The sequence below is a fragment of the Semicossyphus pulcher genome, unplaced genomic scaffold, assembly GCF_022749685.1.
Source record: "Semicossyphus pulcher isolate SPU_LCO1_2020_fin unplaced genomic scaffold, fSemPul1.0.p SCAF_23, whole genome shotgun sequence".
Taxonomy (NCBI): domain Eukaryota; kingdom Metazoa; phylum Chordata; class Actinopteri; order Labriformes; family Labridae; genus Semicossyphus; species Semicossyphus pulcher.
Genome location: NW_027211697.1, coordinates 1,537,825 through 1,561,721, shown reverse-complemented (window position 1 = coordinate 1,561,721; position 23,897 = coordinate 1,537,825). Strand labels below are relative to the sequence as shown.

General features: G+C 42.3%; 1 protein-coding gene across 1 annotated transcript in view; it reads left to right on the top strand.

The window, feature by feature from the left end:
- Positions 1-241: 241 nt before the first annotated feature.
- The window catches only part of hs3st4 (heparan sulfate (glucosamine) 3-O-sulfotransferase 4), an 85,182-nt gene continuing 61,526 nt past the window's right edge, over positions 242-23,897 (top strand). Inside the window, exon 1 of the mRNA XM_069674783.1 lies at positions 242-837. Within this exon, the coding sequence (XP_069530884.1) occupies positions 242-837 (596 nt within the window). The remainder of the gene's footprint in view (positions 838-23,897) is intronic.

Below are 23,897 nucleotides of genomic sequence, written 5' to 3'. Positions count from 1 at the left end.
AAGAAAAGGGGACGCGATATTCTTCCGGAATTTTAACGATCTATTTGCCTCAGCTATCCTTATAAATATGCGATTTTTCTTGGAATAGCTTGGATCGGTCCAGCTTTTTTTTTTTTTTTTTTTTTTTTAAAGCTGGAGCAGCGCTGATAGTGACTGATTATTGCTGTTGATTTTTGTCCATGCAAGACTCGGGGTGGAAACATGTCTGGCCACTTCTTTGAGGGGATCACTGCTATCAGAGATGGCATTTTGGTCCAGCACTTCGGTTTTCACGTCTAAAGTGCCCCGGAAAATCTTATTCATGTTCACCCTCTCCCTCTCTGTCACCTACTTGTTCTACAGCTTGATGAGCTGCTACAACTCGCTGCAGTTCCCCCTGCAAGAGAACTACGCGTATCAGGGGAGGCTGGTGACGGAAGAGACAACTTTTGTGACATTGAGGGAGAAACTTTACTCCGCTTCGCAGGGCTATACTGAATTCACCGAGGCCGAGGGGACCACCAGTGTCTCCGGCGTGAAGGACCATGCTGAGGCCGAGCAGAGGACAGTGGAGTGGATTAGGACTCAGGCGTCTCCGACTAAGTCTGCGGCGGTTTATCACAGCAGCGCGCTGGAGAGGGAGCACCAGGAATTCAGCACCACGGACAGCGAACTCAGGGTGAACTGCACCATGGATTATGGAGAGAAGAAACTTCCCCAAGCCATCATCATCGGGGTGAAGAAAGGGGGGACACGAGCTCTGCTGGAGGCTCTCAGGGTGCACCCTGACGTCAGAGCCGTGGGGAACGAGCCCCATTTCTTTGACAGGAACTACGAGAAGGGGCTGGACTGGTACCGGTGAGTTCCCACTGCTTTAGCGTTCATGTTGATGATGTTCATGATGTAGGCTACCTCCAATCACTGTGTTTCGCTTTAACCAAAGAATAGCTTTTAATGCTTGCCAGTAATTCTTCATTAAAGTCGGGTTTGAAATGAACTTGCACGAGACAGAAACCTGTTTGAGTGATAGATGATCCATCAAAATAAAACATGTTTCTAACGACGTGGTCGTCAAAGTTAATGTCTTAACAATGCAACATTTTAAAGTCAATCTGCACGTGCTGCAGCAACATTTTAAAGCTGCAACAACAAATAAAATATAAAAAAACAATTAATAAATTCAGTAATTCCTTAATTGATTTTGTCTGCACAGAATGGAAGCTAATGGCAGGTGGGAAATTAATCTCAAAGATGTAAAACACAACTTTTTATAGCAGTGATGCACACATGATTCATGGGAAATATCTTTGTATTACTCTGGTTTGTTCCTGCTACTAACTGAGATACTTTGGCAGACATAAAAAGGCTTGTAGATCTACAGCAGTTAAGCAATTTCTTTTTTATATTGAACATATTTAAAACCACACGGTGTTAGAAAACATTCTCTTTGTGTTTCATTTAAGAGAATAAAAGTGTACCATTCAGGTCAAGCGACCATTCCAGCACAAAGTTTAGATTATTAACAGAGTAACACAATATTTGCACAAAAACACACAATAAAGAGTGCAAGAATTGTTTTTTTTTTGCCTGATTTTAATACCTTTATTAAACCTCACATTTCACATGCACATGTAGGTAGTGTGTGCACCAGGAAGCTTCCTGCATATGAAACACATGACACAGTGAGAAAATCACATGATGCACATTATAAATAATTGACTAAGTGAGTTAATGGCTTGTTATTCAGCTCATTATTCCTTATTTCTTGCAGTTTCCCATACACTCACATCTGTGTGACACCTATTGGACTTCACATCACTTTTATTATATAATAGATGTTTTGGTCTTTATTTTACAATAGCATCACTCAGTATTCTCTCCTTCAAAGAAGGACATTGAACCTCACCAGATCACCTTGTACACTCGACTTGTATATAGTCCAACATGTTAGAAGGCTGTTACATCAGCTTTTTACTTGCTCGTCTGTGTTTGACTCTCAGAACAGAGTGAATTGTTTACCCCACCTTTCATGTGTGTGATGCTCGACTTTCACTTATCAGCCGGAGCAGTCCCTGTTTATAAACACGGCCGTGTTTATGGGAGAGAAAAAAAAATCAATCTGAGGGTTCATTCATGGTCACTTGGTCATGGCTCGGTTGTGCGTTGTTCTCACATAATGATGTTTGACTTGGGGAATTCAAGATTTTCTAATGGAGTCAATGAGCTGATGAGAACGCCGCTGACTCAATGTCCCTCATGTTTCCCTCTGTAGAACCGGGGGTCTGTCGCGCCCCGTGTTTGGGTTGCGGAGCATCTGCTTTCATCTTTGCTGCATAGACACGGGAGCTCTCGGCTGTTCATTTAGCTTGTGTTAATGCAAGCTGTTTCATTACGCTGTCGGTGAAAGGCTCATTAGACAGGAGGATGACATGCTTACATAAATAATAATAAGTGTGCTCGTGGGTTTCAGGGCCCTGGAGTCCAACTGATCCCTAAAGGAGCCTTCATTTTAAATCTGCTGATGTCCTCTGTGGTGTGATGCGTTCAGGGCCCAAACAAACACCCGGGCCTCAGTCTGCGAACGTCTAAAGTTAAATGGCCGCTATTTCAAAGTGCAGACACGGACATAAAAATTCATTCAGCCCACGTTTGTTTGTTTGCTTCTAAATGATGCATTATACTGCGTCTCTCTCCCGCGCTCTCTAATGTGCACTTAATGGGAGTGAAATTATGATCAGTTACAGATGTTTGCAGCCATTTGACATTGGTGTTGCTGAATGAGACCAGTCGTCTCATAAAAAATATGATTCATAAAGTCGGGCTGTCTAGGTAAACACCTGCTCCACGTTGTGATGGATGTGAAAGACGAGCTATGGGGAACGTATCCCGAAGCGTCTTTGCGGGCTCTTACATGTGCTCAAATGCTGCATTCAGGATGCTCTAAATGCTGGGTATCCAATGAGGTCTGTGTGTTTTTGATTTGTTGTTGCTGCTTGCGTGTGTTTGGGGGACTACTTTTTGTTCATTTCTGCTGTTTGATGGAGGAAACTTGCGTTGAGTTTTGTGCTCTAAATGAAAGAACCTGCCATGAAGTGAGAATACACTCTATAAGGATTCATTGGGGCTTGTTTGGGGCCTTTGCCTCTGCAGTATGGCATGATTCACTATAGATGATGGCTAGCAGGGTTAGCCCATGGTTAAATCTTTAAACAACCACTCTTTGGACATTCGTTTCAGCTCAAAAATCTCCTCCACCTTTCTGCTTTTGACACATCATGTAGAATAATGCTCCTCTCTGTCCGGGAGCTTTACAGCACACACTTTTGACTTCCACTTTCTTTGTGCTTCAGCCAAAGTGTCATAAAGAATATGCTCCCTCCAAGGATGTTATCATTACCCTGTCTGATGTGGTCAAACTGCAGTGACAGCAGTAGAAAACAGGTAATATACGTGTTCGGAAGGAAGCAGCGCACGCCCACTCATATCTGGCAGCGACTGTGTGTTTGGAGGTAAAACAACCGGCAGGCTGCTGCCGGAGTAAATAAAAGCAGCTACTTGGAAGTTTATATTGAATAATAGCTGCAGAGAAGCAAATCTTATAAGTGCACATTATGAAGTTGGTTGAAAGAATGAACTTAAAAGGGTTTTTATTGGTCTTAAACAGAGAGATTTTCCTGGGAGGCAGTTGAAAAAAATGGGATTCAAACCAAAATTTGTAAATGATTGAATAAGAATTATATGCAGTATAAAAGAAGCACAATTACATTAAAAATATAACATGTAGTATACAGGGTACTGTCTGGATCTTAAGCATGCTGGTGTGATTCTACTGTACTGTTTACATCTGATTACATGGACAGATATCCTCCTGAAATGAGCATTTTTAGCAGCTGCTCGAGAAGTTTTCTGATCTATATCATTACGGTTTAAGAACTCAGCAGTTTTTATATTTGGATGCAATAGAGTGTTTTTATGTTTTTTGTCGTGCTTTGTGAACCTGGTTTATGCCGTTGTCTGGAAAAGTTTAAATACAGTCTGTAAGGTATGTCTTAAAGGTGGGGTATTATGCTAATTTCAAGCTCTCACTCTGTGATACCTGTGGAGTAGCTTAGCATAATGTACAGTTAAAAAAACTCCTCATGTTTCTCACACTGGTACTCTGTGCAGGCCCTCATACAAGCTCTGCCCCTTTAAGAAACCGCCGCCTCTACAAGCGCGCTTTCTTCTGATTGGCCAGCTCTCCGAAGTCACAAAGTGTACCGTGAAGAAAAAACTGTCTGAAACGTGGTGTCCACAGCAGCCTGCAGACGGAGTAACTCCCGGGCGTCCTTTAACGTTTAATATGCACATCCAACATTGTGACGCAGCATTATACCCCCTCTTTAAAGTGATCACATGTGGCATGAGGAGGATTAACTCTCTTATAAAAAACAGAGTTCCATATCCATGAAAACACACATCTAAAATTCACATCAGGATCCAAAGTTTATTAAGCGTCTGCTCTGGGCCTCCGTAGACGAGCCCAGATTGGTGATTGGTGCTGCCTCCCTGTTTTCAGCGCTCTTGGACAGTTCCTGCAGAGTGTTTTGGGCTTCCTTGAACAAGCAATTAGCAATGTAGTGCCATCATTAGCGTACACAGAGGACTTTGAACAGCCAATTGGCGCTTCTAATGTTGTCTCTATTTCTGAGTAAAGAGGATGAGACACGCCGCCGCGAGGATTTAACTTATCTGTTCTCCTGAGCGTGCCGCAACCTGGTGCAAACGCCCATCCGGGAAGGGGAAGCGTTTGATGCATTATGACCAAAACGGCAAATGTTACTTCAGCGCTGATGCGGCGTTTGTGGAAAGATAATGTGGCTCATAAATTGTGCTAAAGCATGTCATTGATTATCAATCATGCATCAAGAATACTAGTTAGGGAGTGGCCTAATGAGGGCTTGTTGCGGAGGCTGATAATAGGTATTTGCTGGCAATTTTGCAAAGTGTTTTCAAGAATAAAAATCATGGGAAAACATATTTTTTTCCAGCACTTTAACATGTGAGTCATCCAGTAGATTAACAGTGGCAGCGTCGGCCCACCACGCTGTTAAAACACCATTTTGAATAGTGTCAGATTCGCCGTTTTAGATTAATTCCAGTTGAAAAGCACGTGCGACCAGATCAAATAATACAGCAGCGGGCGTACGGTTTCTCATCTAGTGAAACTCAATGGAATCCTGCTCTGCATCGATGTGTGAGCAGGACAGTCAGCAAAGTGGGAGCAGTTATATCAGGGCTTTCACAGGCAGGAAGAATGGCTTTCTTCACACTCAAAGAGGAGGTAATGGGTCGAGAAATATGCCCGTGTAATAATGAAATTACGTCACAAATATGCAACTAAGTAATTTTTAATGTCGAGGCGTGAACGTGTCCTCAAACGCCTCTCTGACTTCGAGGAGAAAATGTAATGAAAATTTCATTCCGTTCTATATATATATATGTTTGTATTCTCACCTTTGGCTTTTGGTGCAGTCGGTTTGTTTGTGTGCCAGAGGTGCAAAGTTGAACTGATGCTTATCGAAAAATCCATACAGGAGTCAGAGATACAGCTACATCAACACAGAAGCACACATCCGAACAGATTCCATGTGAAATTTATCAAAAATCAATACAGCTGTGAAAGACTGATGTTAAAATTTGCAGTAACTCTGCCTCTGTGTCCTTGTTCTTCTTCTGAGTGTGAGTGTACTATAACATAAAGTGCCTACTTTAAGACAGCCACTTCCTGCAAACAACCCTGCATAGAAGAAAGTCTCCTTTATGTACAACAGTGGCAGAAATCTCAACAAAAGTGAAAGCGAAAGTGCAACAATAATGTCCCCTGATTAAAGGGGCCGTATCTTTTGAATGGATATTCTCATATTTTGCGGGTTTCACATTTTTGGGTGTTTATCATTCACAGTGAAAAAGTGAAAACTGCATGATTCTGTGTTTTTGTGCCTCTGAAATGGGCCGTTCAGAACAGCTGCAGGTTTCTACCTTGCTTCAGCTGAAATCGACCAATCGATCGACGGCTCGTACATATAAGGCAGAATATCTGATCCTAGAGCGGCCATGTTTTCTACAACTTTGGAGTGACAGTGCAGTGCGGCCGCTCCTCCACGTGGGCGGTCACTCCAAATACCGTCAGCCAATCGTGGCTAAGGTCTGACCTTTGAATGGCAAAATGGCTTGTTTGTTTCAGGAGGAAGAAGAGGATCCAAAAAATAATTAAATTAAAATATGTATACAACATTGAAAAAGATACAAACTTTACCAACGTCAAAAACACGTTAGAATAATAGACAATTGATTGCATAGCTAAAATATGTCCCCTTTAAAGATACAAGGTAAATAAATGTCACTATCTATCACCGAATGAGGTAACACAATGGTGATTGAGCCTATGGCCCACTGATGAAAGCCTTTGCATTTGCAGTATATAGTATTATTATGGACTGGGTGTCTGTGGAGACATTGGCAGAAAAAAATCACAAGCGGCGCCCAGTTAGTGACACATTTTCCATCAGCCAGCAGTGGTTGGTCTGCCAGAGAGGGTAGGCGGAGCTAAGGGGCTGCACTCGCATTGCGAGGAAACGATAATCTACTATGGCTGAAAATGAAAAATTGTAACTTTAAGAAGAAGGCCTGATAGTAATAGAGCTAAATTAGTTCATAGCATCAGCTTTAAATCGCAATGAAATGCATTTTGATTGGATGTCATTGTGGACCATGAAGCTAAACTCAGATCAAATCATCTGACAGAGCTTCATACACGCCTTTAACATCTACTCAGCAATCTGAACGTTTACAAGCCTTCAAAATACCCTCGAGCAAGTTAAAATACAATCCAGTAAAATGTCCGTTAATTTAATCTGTGTATACGAACAGGCCTGTTAATAGATTTACACCAACGTCCGGTCCCACAATAATCGTCCAAAAGCCATCAATCATCTCATAAAGTTTCCCTGTATCGGACTTTACAGCAAATAAAACGGATTTACTGTACTTCAAATAACTGCCACTATAAGAGTGTACGCTCTGATGTAACAGCATGAGAAGAGAATACAGTGATGTATGAAGACACGTCTGCAACATGACCGTACATCCTGGAGCTGCTATTCTGAATTTATCCCTCCGTCAGTGAACGCACCACAGCTGCCACCTTCTGCAACAGCGAGTCGCACCACACACTCTGTGGGTTTGACCCAGTGTTAAAGGATTTATCGGCAAGCTCACCTGTTTATGAGGCGAACACATCATTTATCAAACTCATAGCCCCACAGTCGGGACCTGGCAGCACTAAATTAAAAAGGAGATTTTAAGGAGAAAAAGACGAAGCAGCAGTAGCAGCAGCAGGTCACAATGTAAAAACTTTAAGTAGTTTCAGGGAAGCATTAAAAAGTGCTGTAATTAAGAAATAATGATAGTCAACTGGAGTTTGGATATCTCTGGTTAACATGCAAAGAGTCTGCAAAGGTCAGCATGTGCATAATACTTCCTGCGAGTCCTCTGTCTCCTCTAGTAAGTTTTAATTCACGAGATAAATCAGAGAACTGCGAACAGGAACCAAAGTTCTGCCGAGGTTTGCGAGCTCTAATATCTCTGTGTTATTAAAATGACATTTTAACCCCCTTTGCAATAAAAGCTGAGGGGATGTTCCTATAAATCTTTGGAGTGCTGTTCTTATCCTTTCAGGCCCGCGTCCCCGTGCAGAGAAACGTGCCGGTGATAGCTCCCAGCTCGGCGCTGATTAGTCCCAGCAGACATTGTTTTGATCCCGGCGTATACGCTGAAACTTTTTCCGCTTTTGTAATGTTTTTTGATGCTTCACAAGACGTGGCCTATTAAAAGGATGTCAGAGAATGTTTCTTGCCATTGCCAAGGACGTCTCTCTTTGTGTGGGTTGTAATGTGCTCTAATCAATAGATCCTACGCAGCTACGGAACTTCTCCCTCAACCAAGGTCACTGCATTCACTGCTCACCTTTTCAAAGAAACGCATCCTTTCTTCGCACTTTATTTTGAAGAATTCACACCTCCTTTTTTTGAAATATTAAAGTCTATTCATGGAGGCAGTGTCAGTGTATCATCTGATTCAGCTGCTGGGGGACTTTGAAGGAACAGCGTGTACTCACAGCGCGGGCTTTTGTGTACCTTCAACCTCGGGTCGTAAGACAGGGCCGAGAGGAGGTGTGTAATGGAGACACGGATCCACTGCCGAGCCCAGCAGCAGAAAGTCTAAATCCAGCGTTTATCCCTTGTTTAGCCCTGCTTTCCCTCTCTCAGCTGCTCCACGGGCAGCTTAGCCCCTGACTCATGCCACCTGACTGGAAGCCTGTGACTCCACTCAGTGGGGAGATGGGAAAAAGAGCAAGGTGGGCCAGATCCAGGAGTAGGCCGGATGCCATCCCTTCCAGCTGGGGCCTGTGTGCTGCCGCAGTGGCTCCCTGTCCTGCGCCTTCCCGACGTGGCAGAATCTGCCTACGCCTGATAAGACGTCGCCAAGACTCACAAGGACGCACCTCCGAGTGCTCCGATGCCAGTGCTGCAGTTGTGGAATTAAACTTTTTAATTAGCAGCGAACCCCTGTGCTGTCGAGAGAGTGGACCGCTTCAATGCAGTCTCTCATTCCACACCCTCTTTCCACTTGATTAAACTCCTGAGCATCATGGAGCTGCGAGGTTCCAGCTACCACAGGAGCAATCATGTTTGTTTCTTGTTTGAGCATCTCTTTAGATGCAGCATAGCACGGGGAAATTACTCATTATATCCATCAGCTAGAAAGAAGGCAGCCTTTTTCTCCTGCTCTCCGTCACACACAGTATCAAACAGATACGTGTGAAGAAGAAGCAGGCTACACATACATGTTGAGCCAACGATATAATCAAGTCATCTTCTCCATGTGTGAGAGCCGACTGTGTGAGAAAGACACTCCTAAGGGATTATCAAACAGACTGTAGAGTGTAACGGTGGAGTACTGGTGAGTGCCTGCACTGTGATAGCCTAATTGTAGGTTCATTATCTATGGTTCTTGTAAGAGAAAATACATGATTGTATCAAGTTACTGTATGTAAGTGTGAGTGTGGACTCATTTATTCAGAGCAAGTTCGGTCAGTGTTTTTTAATGTGCGGGGACGTGTCTGGACATGTTTGTGGCCCAGGTCAGATACCATTAAAAACATAGCAGGGATTCATCTTTTTTTAATCTTTGTGATATTTTATAACAATTACAATAGTTTTATAATGGCTTTAGTCATATTTGGGATATGAATCATGATATGGATTGTAAGAAACCTGGTGATTGATAAAATTCGAGCACTATTCCAGCTTTATAAAGGTCTGTGCAGGGGTGCGCTTGACTGCTGCGTTTGAAAGTACATTATACCAAACAGACTTGTCTCTTTAAAGTGAATCACATTAAATGATTCAATATTTACATAATGTGAATTTTTGACTGAATACCATTAGAGGAAAAGCTCAGATTGTGAGAAAATTAATTCTGCTTTCCTGCTAACCAGCAGCTGGTCAGCTTAGCTCAGCACAATGAATGCTAACAGGGGGAACAGTTAGCTTGTCTCTGTCTCTGATAATCGGGACTTCAAGCAGCGACGGCTGAGGGACGGCTACAGCGCCTGTAAAACATTACAACAGGTTGCGGTAGAAACCGTCGTGGTAGAAATCTAATGTCACTAAGCAACAATTTGATCTGGCAGTGGATGTCTATAAAATAACAGGAAAAAGGTAAATTTAGCAGGTATTTTTAACAAATACACTAATAATCCATACAACTACTAAAGGTAGAATCAAATATAAACAAAATGACAGTGTCAAATACAATAAAAAAAACTTTTACCTGCCTACACTTTGATGTTGTACTGACTACGGCAAACCAGTCTTACTCCCATAGTAGAAAGCTGGGTGACAACAACAGAAAGTGCGCAAAGTGGAACTTCTTTAGCCGTCCCTTCGACCGTCGCTGCTTTTAGTCCCCAATATCGACCTACAGGCACCTTAAAAGCTCACTAATTAAGTGCAAATATGAAAAATAACTTCTTGTACATAATAAACAAAGAAAATACCATGCTAATTAGTTAGCTTTAGGGTGCCAGACTAGCTTTATCATCTTATTTCTAGCCCTTAAATTAAGCTAGCTAGCTTAAGTTACAGATTTGGTGTAGTAAAACAAGGGTTTTATTGAGCTTCTTACCCAACTTATTAAGTATAAATGCATAAAAGAGTATTTCTAAAACATCAAATAATCATTTAAGGTTATGGAATAATCATAGTTGTGTGATTCAATTCAGTGTAGCATTTTCCTGGGTCATCCCAAGGCTAAAAACAAAGCTTATGATGTAGGCTACAGCTACAAGAATGTTAGAGGGAAACAAATGACATATATGAACATTTAGCCACATTTGAGTACACCTTCATAAAAAATATAAGTACATTTTGTACCTCAAAATGTACCTCAATATGCTCTGCAGGCAGTATACAAACATATTTGCTGTAAGCTGCAGGAGACCGTTTCACTTTCCAGTTAGAAACCACTTTCTGCTGATGGACCGTCACAGATTTCATAAAATGCATAATCAGGTTTTGAATTGATGAAAGCTCAGGTGAAAATTTCCTTTTGTAAAACACAAATTCAATTTGAATTTCAACAATTACATCCACAAAGCTTCAACTATTTCAGCACATCTAATTAGTTCAAACATTAAAACGCTATTCTCCAGGTTTCACATTTCCTACTAATATGGTGGATTAACACTGTAACGTACAGAGCGGCGTGCTGAATTACCTCTCAGGAGTTTTTTCTTCCTTTCACTGGCTTTTTGTTTTGGCTGAATAGAGGCTCCTTTCTTCATTCCATCCCGGGATTACAGATGGGTTTGATCTTATTCTAGCGACTTCTATTGTAACATGAGAATTATGGAAGAAGTAATACCGCTCCATCCTTTTAGCATATGGATAGGAAAAAAAACCTCTTGAGCAGTTAATGGGTATAGCCAATTTCATCCTGCCTTTGGTCCCGTTCAGAATTCATGTGCATTCCTCCTCTCCCTCACACACACATCTATCTCTTTCTCCCGCTCTGCTGTAGCTACACTCTGATGCTTTCAAGTGGAAGTCTATTTTACTTATGGTTCGAATTTAATTCACCATTTTTTTCCTCCTTCCGTTGCTATGAAGTGGCCTCGGGTTATGGTTCACCATCAACTCTCATATCCACTTTATTTTTGTGTCCATCAAAAGAGCCAGATAAAATTCAGAGCAGCCTTCTCCTGCATTTTTGACGGGGTGGAAGGGAGGACTTAGGCTTGTGTTTTTGTTCCACGACATGGACAGATTGTCTGAAAATGAAAGACATAGCTTCGGCTGTTAAATTATTTATTTCGGTCCCGAAATAAAGTATAAGCTGAAGTCATTTTATGCTCAAAGGGATTCATCTCTCCCAAAAGATTATTTGCATGCAACAGAATTGCCGTGATGTGCTCCTCATTCTGGAGGAACAATGATTCCGTTTCTGCAGAACGCTGCTTTACAGGCGTCTTTAAATCTCTGCAAATAAGACTACCTAGGGACAAACACGCGTGTCAATCATACTTGTCAAGATTCCAATTTTCCTTCCACGTCTCCCGGAGCACTTGCGCCGCTCATGCTCCTTATTGGCTGCGAGGGATGTGGTCTCATGACACAAGCTGATGCATTTGTTCAGTCAAAGGGAAAACCCTGACAGGAATGGTCATGGAGCCAAGATACAGGGACTGCTGGGAGTGTGTTTCAAATGTGTGTCCACGAGCTGATAGGTGCCTCTGTAGTGTGTTGTGCTGAGAGGCGGGGGGAATGAAAATGTTGGCCATTCCCCATAGTAAAGGCAGCGTTATCTTGTGACCATTATGCAGGAGACGTATGCAGAAATATGCAGCATATGGCTTTTTTTTTTTTTCATCAAGGAAGCCTTGGCCATTTTTCGTTAGCATAAATTAGCATCTAGCGTTGGCTGCTAAACATAGATGCCACTTCAGCCATTTTTTCCAAAATGAGAAGTTAGGACCATTTAAAAAGGGAGTCAAATGCATCTAGTGCTCCTCACAGCATCTACAGTTCTGCAACAACCTGACAGACTTAATTCAATTATGGCTGTGTGATGTGTTGGGACTCCGGAGGTGCGAGCTAATTCCTCTGTTTACACCCCTGAGTCACTGTCACAAACAAAGACAAACACATTCATTGGCTTCCAGGATCTTGTTTGCTGTGATTGTCCCATCGCCTTTGAAGTTTCTCATCGCTTTATGTTGTTTACTTATTCATGCTCTTTCTTTCCCTCAAATCACCATGGGGTATTCCGTTGGAATAATTTTAGCACAGTGTGAAACAATGTATGAGCTGAGTATTAGATGTGTAAACTGCACTCAACACACTTCTTACATAGTTTAGAGATGCAGCCCGGCTGGATCAACTTCAACCAATAAAATCACGATTTCGTAACTCTGTGTTGAATCATGTCGCTGCCTCTGCATTCGATATGCTGGAAATCATTAACACAGCTCCCCTGAGACTTGGATTAAGCCAATGAAATTCAAAAGGACACTTTTAGGGATTATGCTAATTGCTAATAGTCGTATCAGGAGGTGATTGTTTTCCCCGGATAATATGGATTATTGAGAGATTTCGGAGAGAGTTGACGTGTTGTGACTTTCTCATAAGATTGTTACCTGCCGTCAACCATGAAGACTTCCCTTGTGGGGGCTGCTGCTATGTGAGCTATAATGTCTTCTTAGCGTAATGCACAACCACACACAACAAAACCAGCAATGAGTGGTGATTCAGACAGAGAGAAAGATTGGTAACAGTTAAATTAGAGGCCATAATACAGCATAAGTGCTGCTTGGGCCTTCACAGCCTTTTTTCATTTTGTTGTTAAATACAATCACACAGTTAAGATCATTGATAGCATTTTTGTGCTAACTGCTAACGCTAGCAACCAACAGATTTCGCTTCATAAATCGAGTCAAGACCAAAATATAAATAAGTTTAAGTTATAAAACAGGCGTCAGGGGAAGCCCACAGCTTACTGGCTGACTGGCAGACTTTTACATTGTTGCATTTTCAATAGCCTCACTTATTCCAGAAGTAGTATCATGCTGTGTGATTTAGCCTCGCTAATCTGCAGTGTGTTGTTGTTGTTGGATTCAAAATGGACAATTCATGCTAATGGAACAGAACTGACGTAGCAGAACCAGAGGAATATGCTCCCATGCTTGTCAAGACTCGGTGCCTACATTACCCAAAATGCAGCTTGACGTCTGACACTTTGGTGGGAGGTTCCAGTGTGATATGCCAGAAGCGCTAAATTTAGCCTTGAGCTGCTAGCCTCAGGCTGAGACGTCCAGCTTTTTTGTCATGTTTCCAACATTTAAACTAGCCTTCAAATTTTACTGCCGCTGACTCAAGTGACATCACTAGAGGCAGTTTATCAGAGTTTGTGCAGCTCGCTCATAAGCTACATATGGGGGCGTATAAGAGCCGTTGTAAAAAAAAAAAAAAACTGAGCCGGAGGAGCAGAGTAATATTCCGGGAAAACTGGAAAGCAGCCTTGTTGTCTCTGTAATTGCCAAATTGATTCGAAGTAGTTTTGTATATTTTTGTTTTGTTTACTTTCAGTATCCCTCATTAGTGCGTAAGGTAACTTTCATGTGTGACCTGGGGCAAACAGGGAGCATCAAAATGTGTGTAAGAAGCAGATTGAGTGACCCTCTGCTGCAAAAACAGAGAAAATAGGCTAAATATGCAGCGAGATCTGTGCCACCGCATCTGTGTAAGCAGCAATGCCAACGGGCAGAGTGCCGAAGACAAACAGGTGAATCGGGAGGAACCCCACCCTACTCTGGCTCAAAAAGTTTCCAATAAACACTGTTTTCCTAGTTGTTGTGTCTCGTTAATTTATGACTTTATAATCTCTACTTTTAGCCCTTGCATTCATGTCCTTTTGTTACCACCAGAAGGCAAAATGTTTCAGTCCTGCTGCAGACATTTGTCTTGGTACATTTTTATTAGTTCATGAGAAACTGAGGTATTAAAAAGCTTGTGCCACACATCTGGACTATCCCTTCCCAGAACCAACAGGTTTGTACATATCGCTGCCTGAGTGCCTCTCAACTCTCTGAGTGAAATTAAATATTAAAAAAGCCTTTAAACCTTTTTGTTAGCCTTTAAAGTTTGTCTGTAAGCAACAACTTCATCACTACAGTTATAAAAATCTGGGCCAAAATCCAGCGTTTTTATTTGAGGAGACTGTCAGGGACAAAGCTGTAAAAACAGAGCCGGCTGCTCTCAGGCTGCGGCAGGATAAAGATCCTTGACTTCTTCTCTCTGCTGCTTTTTTCATAAAGAAGTTCATGTGAACTGCTCTGGGTAAGCCACCGCATGCATTTTAAGTGCGTCCACGGTGAATCTCCCAACAGTCGCTTTCTACTCTCATCGACCTCTAGTTTGTCTCATGTCTACAAGAAAGGAGGAGGCAGAATCCTAAGTATGAATTGATTTCTGAGTGAGCATACATTTACTTTTAAACACCTGCAGAACACAGTGGGGCCGAGCTGCGCCGCAAACAGGCCGTCTTAATTGATTTGAGTAATGAACAAGGACACGCTCTCTGTCTCCTGACTCAAGGTCACCGTGCCGTCGCAGACTTACACCGTGTCCTCCGCTCTCTATAAAAGGCCCAAGTTACCATGAAAGTGTATCTGGGCCGAGGTGAGAAGGTAGCTGCTGTAACTAATGGGTTTATTTAATTCAATTTACGGCTCAGCCGCTGCATCATATGAGACATGCTGGTCACTGGAAGATTGAGGTTTCTTCATGAAAGAAAGGGAGATTAGCCCGCCTTTTCAGAGGGGCAGAATACACTCTCATGTCATGCCGGATTTTTCCTCGCGCAGATAGCTGGATGTATAAATCTGCAGAACTAAATGAATATAGGTTTGCGGGCGAAATTAGGGCTCTCAGGCTTATTTCGTACAAGCCTTCTAATCAGCGCCACGTTCGTCGGGCTGGGAATAAATGAGAGCTTTGTCAAAATGTCCGCATTTGATGTCAACGTGTCAGGCGAAAGGCACTAACGAAAGGAGCTAACGTTCAGCTTTCAGCGCTATCTTTTTCCATCTATTATGTCTTTCTATGGATCGAGGATGGCATTCTGTTTCCACCCTCAGCATATTGTCATAATTAATGAATCCTTAATACCATTATGTTGGCTACATGTCAGACCATATCTGCCCCTTAACACATTGTCTCCAATTAACATTTTCCAAATTTCCGATCCTATCTGCAGAATACAAATGAAGTTGTCCCAGCGGCTGCCGGCTGTGCGCCGCCTCAGCTCGGAGGCAGTTGCTTTCTCTTAAATTTGATTTGTAAAACACCTCATTTGTACGGGAATAAACACGTGCGCGCTGCACATTGGGTAAACTCAACAAAGGCTTCTGGGTTTAGAAAATTAATGTGCCATGATAATTAGTTCAGGAATGCCAGAGGAAGGAATTTCACACCTTGAGTTGAATAATATAGAGTGTAATTTGCCTCGGTTGTAATGCGCATATGTTATTTCATGGTCCTGGTGTCGTGTTGTCATATGGGAACAGATGGATCATCACATACTGACAGAAAGACGGCTACATATATGTTTTATTTTAGAGTTTGTATGGATTTCTCATGTATAGCTTGATTGTGATTGTTAGTGCTTCAGGATGTTTGCACACGTGCTTTAAAGATGAATAAAAATACGCATAATGCAATATAACTTTCTGAGCACAGTGAAAACACGCCTCAGCAGGGTGTTTACAAGCACCACTATTTTCACTGTAGAATCATTAGCCACTCTGCTGCTGAGGTTCCACAGCACTGCCTCCCCATACCCTGCCAGGTAGCTGATTGCAGGTAATTGCCTTCACCTGGCGTCCCAGGTGTGCACCACTTCCTGATTACATGTTCAGAGTGAAACCAGCAGGCATTCAGGTCCAGAGGGCTCGCAATGAGAACTACTGTCTTAAACACTCATCTCGTTCCAAACCAATCTACTCTAATTTCTCTCAAGCTAAGTGTTTCCTCTTAAAAACACGGCTCAGTGTTACATTTCTTCTTTCAGTCAGATCAATGTCAACCAAATAAGACTGAGTCTTTTCGGCTTGCGATTCTTAAGTCCACAGAGGAATGTCTGCAAAGGCGTGGTGGCAAATTATTCAGACTAATAATGAGACAGTGGGTTGCACAGACACTTTGACATCAGAGAGGCCGTGCCCCCTGCCCCGGATAAGTGCTAACCCACGGAGGCAGACATGGCTCCTTTTCTCCATGACTTCTTTGCTTTTTGTTTCCGGAGTCGTTTCTTTCCGACTCGTGAACGGCTCAAAAATGTGAACATGTGAACACTGTCCGCCGCGAGTTCTGTCAATTTCTGAAAGTCGGCAGAGAAATCGTGCGGTGAAAATTAATGTAATGGTTCAGCCCCCCATTGTTTGAAGCAATTACAAAAAAAAGAATGTCAGGTCTTTGAGCTATGAGCATGTAAAACAGGGAGAGGTCTGTGACCACTAAGTGCTGCACCGTACATGGTGGAATATCTGGGACTGGAGAATATGAAGGAGTGCTTTAACAGAAGTGAAAAGACATGACAAAGAAAACATGACACAGGGAAGCTATTAGTGTATGCATTTAAATGTAGCTTACAGTTGTAGGCAGCCTCGCTTTCTTTTACTACACAATCAAATGACCTCTTCGGCTGTGGGAAAAATGTTTAATGTGTAGCCTAATTTTCTTTTCACATAATTTCTTATTGCTTTTATTGGACAGGACAGTTAAGAAACACAGGAAATATTGGGACGAGAGAGTGGGGATGGCACCTGTGGCCAATACGTCAAGGGCTTAAGCCGGTGATATATACGTGGTGTTAGCCAAGTGCACGATTGCCACCACGCGTTCCCACGATTGCCACCACGCGTTGGAGCGTCGGCTGTGAATTTCCTCAAAAATAATTGCTACGTGGATGCAAGGTGCAGTACGCACATGACCAGTAGGGCAGTGTAGAGGCAGAGGGGACGTGACAGGGTCAATGCAGCAGCAGGGACAAATATGGCAGAAAGTTCTGAAGACAAACTGATAAACCAAGTCCGCAGTTATCCACATCTGTACGACGGTCATTGCCACTGCACAGTGACAAACATGGCTGTCAACACAGCTGGGGACAGATTCAGTTTCATTTTAGAATTCGACGTGGCAACCTGCAAAACTAAATGGAAGTCTGGGACCGTTACGTCAGTACGCGAAGGCGTAACGGAGTAGGGACAGTGTCGCCCTGATCTCAGAATTAACATCATAGTGTCCATCCTCAGGTGTCGCCCTGTCTGTTGTTTACATCCCACTCATACAGTAGTTGCATACGGCCTGAGCTCTCCGGCGTGCCCTCTAGAGGTATCCTCCAGTAGCACACGTAGCGCAGAGACAAGTATGTGAACAATTACATTCATGACGCAGCCGGTCGTGTGCGCGAACCCAAGGTTAAAAAGCAAGTATATCTCCAGCCTTAGCTTAAACCTGCGCTCATTAATATGTAATTATTAATGCATTGTGGATCATTCTTTCTGTACTATTGATAAATGAACGTGTTCATAGTGTTTATATAAAATATAAATGTATGTTCTGCTTAAAAAATACATTTAGTTTATTTGCATGTCAAATGTGTAGGCCCCAAAATTGCAGGCAGTGTACAATGTGCAAAACAAACAAACAAAAACTTCATTCATGAAAATAATGTAGAATATAGAGTACTCAACACCTTATTTTCTTCGACCGTGCCTCAGAGAGAGTGTTGAATTAGTCGTGTTCATTCTTGAATATGATGCATTAAGAGTTAATGGGTGAAGTATAATTTCGCTGTTCACCCGATAAAAGAAGACACTTAGAAAATAATGGCCTAACCTAAATATACTGTGCACACATGAGCTGTAGAGAACACTGGCAGAGGGTATGTGTCAATAAAAGTGTAAAGGCTTGTGCAAACAGTGCGAGTTGACAGACAGATCAAGTAGATGTGAGTGGGAGTCAAGAGAGCGTTTGTTGTCTGTTGTTTGCATATAGCGACAGCTCTGGGGAGGTACAGTAAAGTGCATAACCTTGGCCATGTTGAAGGCATTGTTGTCTTATTTGTTGGCGTAAAAATATATGAAGTTCAAGGGCTTACCAGGTTTTATCTTCAATGTTTCCTTTTATTTTTTTGCATCCTCTGAAGAGTTTTCTGACAAATACTGTCGGTATAAAACTTCTTCCATAGGCTTCACAATAGTTCAGACGGATTAGATGCCCAACACTGTCAAAACTCCAACCAACAAACCAATATTCTATAATTAGTCAACTCAGTATTGATGAAGCCTACTGGCCCTCTCATTTGCAGTTTTCTAGGTTGAAACAAACTGGTTGTGTCAAATGTCCATCCCAGGAATAATCCCAAGCTTGGGTCCATCACCAGCAAAGGTTGGTTCGATATCGAGTAGGCGGAAGCTGAACTGTTTTCTCTGCAGAGTTGTGAGTCAACGGTTACTATAGGTGAACAAAAAAAGAAAAGATCAATGACTACAGATGATACAACCTGAAAAACAAGTGCAAATCTAGAGATGAAGAAACATTTGACAATCACATGTAGACAAACCTCTTTTACATCAACAGACAACGTCACTGTTCAATGTTGACTGTACGCTTTTATACTGAAAAAGGTTAACCTCCTCTGATCTGGAAATGTCAGATCAGCAGCGACCTCTTGTGGTCAATACACAGAAAGAAAAACACGCAGTAAAGTAAAACATTACTATGTTAAGTGAGTGTGTGGAGAACATCTGTCAGGTAAAAATAATTGAATATAAAACCACTGCCGTGAAAATTTGTCAGAGAGGAGATTTGTTATAGATCGTTTGAGCTAGCTTAAATTTCGGTTTTACTAGGAGTTGCTATGGTAACGCCGTAGTTGTGACTGGAACAGAGGAGTAGAGGAAAACGTGTTGCCCACACACCTGTTGCCCTGTGCCACAAATTCCACCAATGTAGACCAAACTGAAATCTTTGAGATAACTGCAAGTATAGTTCCACAAAAAGGTTGGCCATGCAAACAGTGTAGCTATAGCGACTGCAACATCATTCTGTCAGTCTGACGACTACTTTCATAGATTGGCATGAAACTTTGTGGACATTCATGGTCACCAGATGGTTGTATTGTACTGACTCTGGTCATCCTTTAAGCCTTCTTTTAGTGCCGTCATCAAGTCAAAATGTCCACCTGTTTAATTAAATATCTTCAAACATCTGCCTGATATATTACAACACACTTTTATTGTGACATTCCTGGTCTCCAGAGGATGAATCATTGTAACTTTCTTGAACTATTCAAGCAAGTTGATATTTGCTGGTTTGCTGTGAAACTTATTGACATGTAAATAGATGGCCATAATATTACCAGTCATTACCTGCTCTCCATGAGATCAATTTCAATGCACTTGACCATCCCCTGACTTTTTATCTGAAGCCATCATCGGGTTATTTTTAAATTACTCACAAATTAAGACACATTCCAATCAGCCTCAGTTGTTCTTTGCTAAAATATGCTAATTAGCTAATGTTAGCATGCTAAGATGCTAAATTAAGAGGGTGAACATGGTAAACATTATGCAAGCTAACCAGCAGAGTGTTACAATTGTCATAGGGAACGCAGATGGATGATGTTGACAACTGTTTAGCGCTAGCTAGCTAACTAGCATGGCTTTAGACTCTTCAAATGCTACTGACATACCAAGAACATTGACTTTTGTTTGCTCTGTTCAAAAAAAAAAAAAAAAAATAGGTAATAGCCGTTGCTATTGTACTGAAACGTAATGGTGGACTTCCATCTTGAATCCGTCTGTATGACTGAAGCCCCTGGGTGCGATTTCAGCCTCCTCCTTTCCAGTGCTGTGGTTTGTTTGTTTGTTTGCGAGCAGGTTCAGCGCCTTAGCTGGCCTCTTTATTACCGCATTCCCTAATGCCTTGATTTAATGCACTCTCAGAGGTCAGATATTGTGCTGGCAGCCACAGACCACTTCCTTCAACACCGCCCCATTAACTGCAAATAAATCAGGGCACTCTGTGAATTTCCTCATATCCGCATATTGGAGCTATTTGGGAGCGCTACGGGGACGTCTTTATTACATGGAGGAGATATTGCCAAGCATCTGTTTACACCTCAATCCCACGTCCAAAACGGGCGGTCTATGTCCAAATTAATTAAAGGTACGATTCCCTGCGGTATACTTACATTTGCATTCCATTAGAAATCCTCAGGGGGCCTCAAATTGATTTGCTGAAGATTCATAAGAGCCTGTAATGTTCACTCACTCTGCAAACTCTTCAGGACATGACTCTTTCCTGGAAAAAGACAGCTCGGATATGTTTCTAAACCAGAATTGTAGTAAACTGCTCGTTTGTGGCGCAGTGTGTGCAATTTATATTTGTAACACGTTGGATATGAAACGAAGGATAAATGAGTCACTCTCGGCGAGATTAGCCTGCTTTTTCTACGCATACGTATCTGGTTTCATCATGCGATGATGCACACATGGACAGAAGAATAATTGATGCTTCCAGCATATGTTTATCACGATACGGCCTTGTATAATCAACCTTACCCAGCAAGCACCTTCCCTTTCATTCAAGTGCAAATGTAGCGTCATGTGTCCTGTGAGATTAGACTTTGAATTACGCCAAACATCCTCTCTGCGAAATATATAAATAAATGCAGATAAAAAAAAAACATACACGGGACAACGCTTCTCTGCTTACACAGTCATTTATATTGTTTATGTACCATTAATCTCCTGCAGCATTCTCCCCTTCACTTTTCACATGAAAGCATAAATTGCTCCGGGCTACTGTCATGCAACAACGGCTCACACTGTCCACACCGTTCGGAGGGAAGCAGGCATCATATCCACATAACTGCTCCCTGTGAAGAAACGAGACTATACATAGGAAACAATGGGTCATGGTTGGAGGGGTTTTATTATACATAATTATGATTTTGTGGAATATATTTCGCCAAGAGTTGAACATTAATTCCAATCTCACATCGACTGAAGTAATCAAAGAGTCTGCATTAATTACATCCCCGAACAAAGGAATCCTGTTGATGCTGATAAACACCATCAAAGTTAGTGAAGGAACTTAATGCAAATCGGATCCTTGAAAGCTAATTGTGCCTAAGTGTGTGTTTGTGTGTGTGGGAGTGTGTGTGCTGGCATACGGACAGTGGGCTCTATACGGGGAGTCAATGATTCTGTGATGAATCACCCCTTTTTTTTTTTCTCAAAGAAAACCAAACATGTCGCTCTGCCCAACTGAATAATCAACATCATTAGCCATTCTATTTTTTCTCCCCCTGCTATTAAAAATGAACAAACCCACTATAGCTGCAAAACTTGGCAGCAGGGGTTGCGTCTAGATTTGCGAGGCAGCCAATGAAATGTCTTGGCGGGGGCGGGCATTCTCTCAGATGTTAAGATGTATGAATTATGCAGAAAGCTGCTCTTCCAATATTTATCACTATATGTGATAGTCTTTGTTGCATAGGGGGAAGCAGGTGTGATTACAGAGAAAAAAAATGTCCAATTATCAGTTTTTTTTTTACTTGTTCAATCAGGATAATCTCATTACAACCCTGCAGTCGGCTTAAGTGGATGCTAAGAATACAACAGAGAGAGTGCGAGTGAATGGATCTTATGCTTTCACTTCCATGCTCAGCTAAATTATGCACTGGAGCATTGTTTATCCATCAAACCAGGCCCTGTTCCAGCAATCCACTCACAAAGAAATTCAGAATTAATTGGCAACACCAAAGTGGAGACACAGCAAACAGGCAACTTTTTTTCCCCTCCCTCCTCTGTCCGTGATGCAAATAATATCCAGTGAGGGAGGAAAAAAAAAAAAGCAAGAGCTCGCCGTCTTTTATGTCTCGTCCCCTCTTGGTTCTTATGCCAAGACTCGACGGAGTCTTTAACCTCTCCACCCCCGGTTCCCCACGGCTCTGGCAGGAATATCCTGACTAAAACGAATGCGGGAACGAGCGGCGATTGAGGAGCTCAATGAAGGATTGTGAATGAGCGCTGTGGTAATTGGGGTCTGCTGCAGTTCTCCGTCCTCCCTCTGATCTGGGGGACAGGAAGGGAACGGGAGACGGGGGAAATGGGGGGAGGGCAGCGGGGCTTACTCAGCAGAAGAACCTATTTGAAGTAGTGACACACAGCACCCTTTACCTCCTGCTCTTATAATAGCCCTTTAGTTCACTCGGAAGAGGCTCGCTCAGATAGATTGCGTGTGGCTTACCTGCTTTTGAAACTCTTGGACTGCATAGTGCTGTTCGCGCTCCGGGGCGGGGGATGGGACGGGGCTTGTCGGGGGCCGTGTTTACCCATGAGCACTCAACACAGTGACACATGCTTTCACTTTGACTAATAAATCATGGAAGGTCTGATGTGCATCGACGGGAACGCGGTGTCAGTTTTGATACTTGATTAGCATTTCTGTCACTTCGCCTTACGTTTAACATAACTCCAGCTGTGCGACTCAATCCACGCTGCCCATGGGCAACAGTATGACGAGTCATTGCTCAAACTGACAGCCTGTCGTAGCCGCACATCGAAGAATGTGCAATATCACTGAATATCTGATAACATGTAAGATGCGCTTCATGGGGGAATTTGCATGTGTTCATACAACATTAGAATCAGGTTCTTAGTTACAGATAAACCTTTGTGATTTTTAGCTTTTGAAATTAATTCAGTGTTTTAGTATCTTGTATATGACTTCCTGGAAATGGTATCCTTTACCTTTGGAAGGACGAGTTCTGCACCTCTTTCTTTAAAGGTGGGGTATTATGCTAATTTCAAGCTTCATATTTATACCATATGATACCTGTGGAGTAGCCTAGCATAATTTACAGTTAGGCTCTCCGAAGCCTGCCGAGGCCGCACTTTGTGACGTCACAAACGTGAAACGGCATAATACCCCCTCTTTAAGCAAAATTTCAAACCAGTAAACGTAGGCCTTAAAAGGGATGCAGCAATAAGTTTATGCTACATAGCTTAACTGATGTAATGAAAAAATCATTCCCTGTACTCTTTAAGACACCGCACTGCCCTGACTGCATGTTTCCTCAGCTTCTCAAGCCACTCCTGCTTAAATATAGATGCTCCAGCATGCCAAAATCCCTGAAGATCAGCTGTTTCTCGGAGTCTCGTACCAATCGTCATGACACGTTAAAAGTTGCAAATCACACGTCCTGCCTGTTCTAGCGTTTCCACGAGCAGAACCTTTTAACGCTGCCTGTATGTTTTACACTCATGCTTTATTTAGATTCTGTATGACTCATTGATTAAAGGGGAGCTGTTTGCATGCTTGGTAATGTGGAAATTGCCGTGTGCATGATGTAAAATAGGATGCAGTATGAGGTTCACAACTCCCCGCAGAGTATTATGTAAACAGCATGCCGCTGCACAGATATGGGAATTAGCATCCTGCCTTAGCGTATGTTAACCTGCGCCGGGCTCGGTCCTCTCCATCTGTCAGACTGTGCTGCTCATAAATCTGTGTGTGACACTGGGTAATTGTAACTGTATTATTTTAATTGTCACCTCCCTATTAATAAGACACCCTCTACCTCCCACCTCCATCATTTGGAAGCTTTTTACTCTGTTTCATGTCTGTTAATATTTCAGAGGACTTTTTGTAGCGTGATCCCTGCGTTTAGCACAAAGCAGGAGAAAATCATTTCAAAATACAACAAACGCCTTCAAACACAAACACTCACTTAGCTGATAAAAA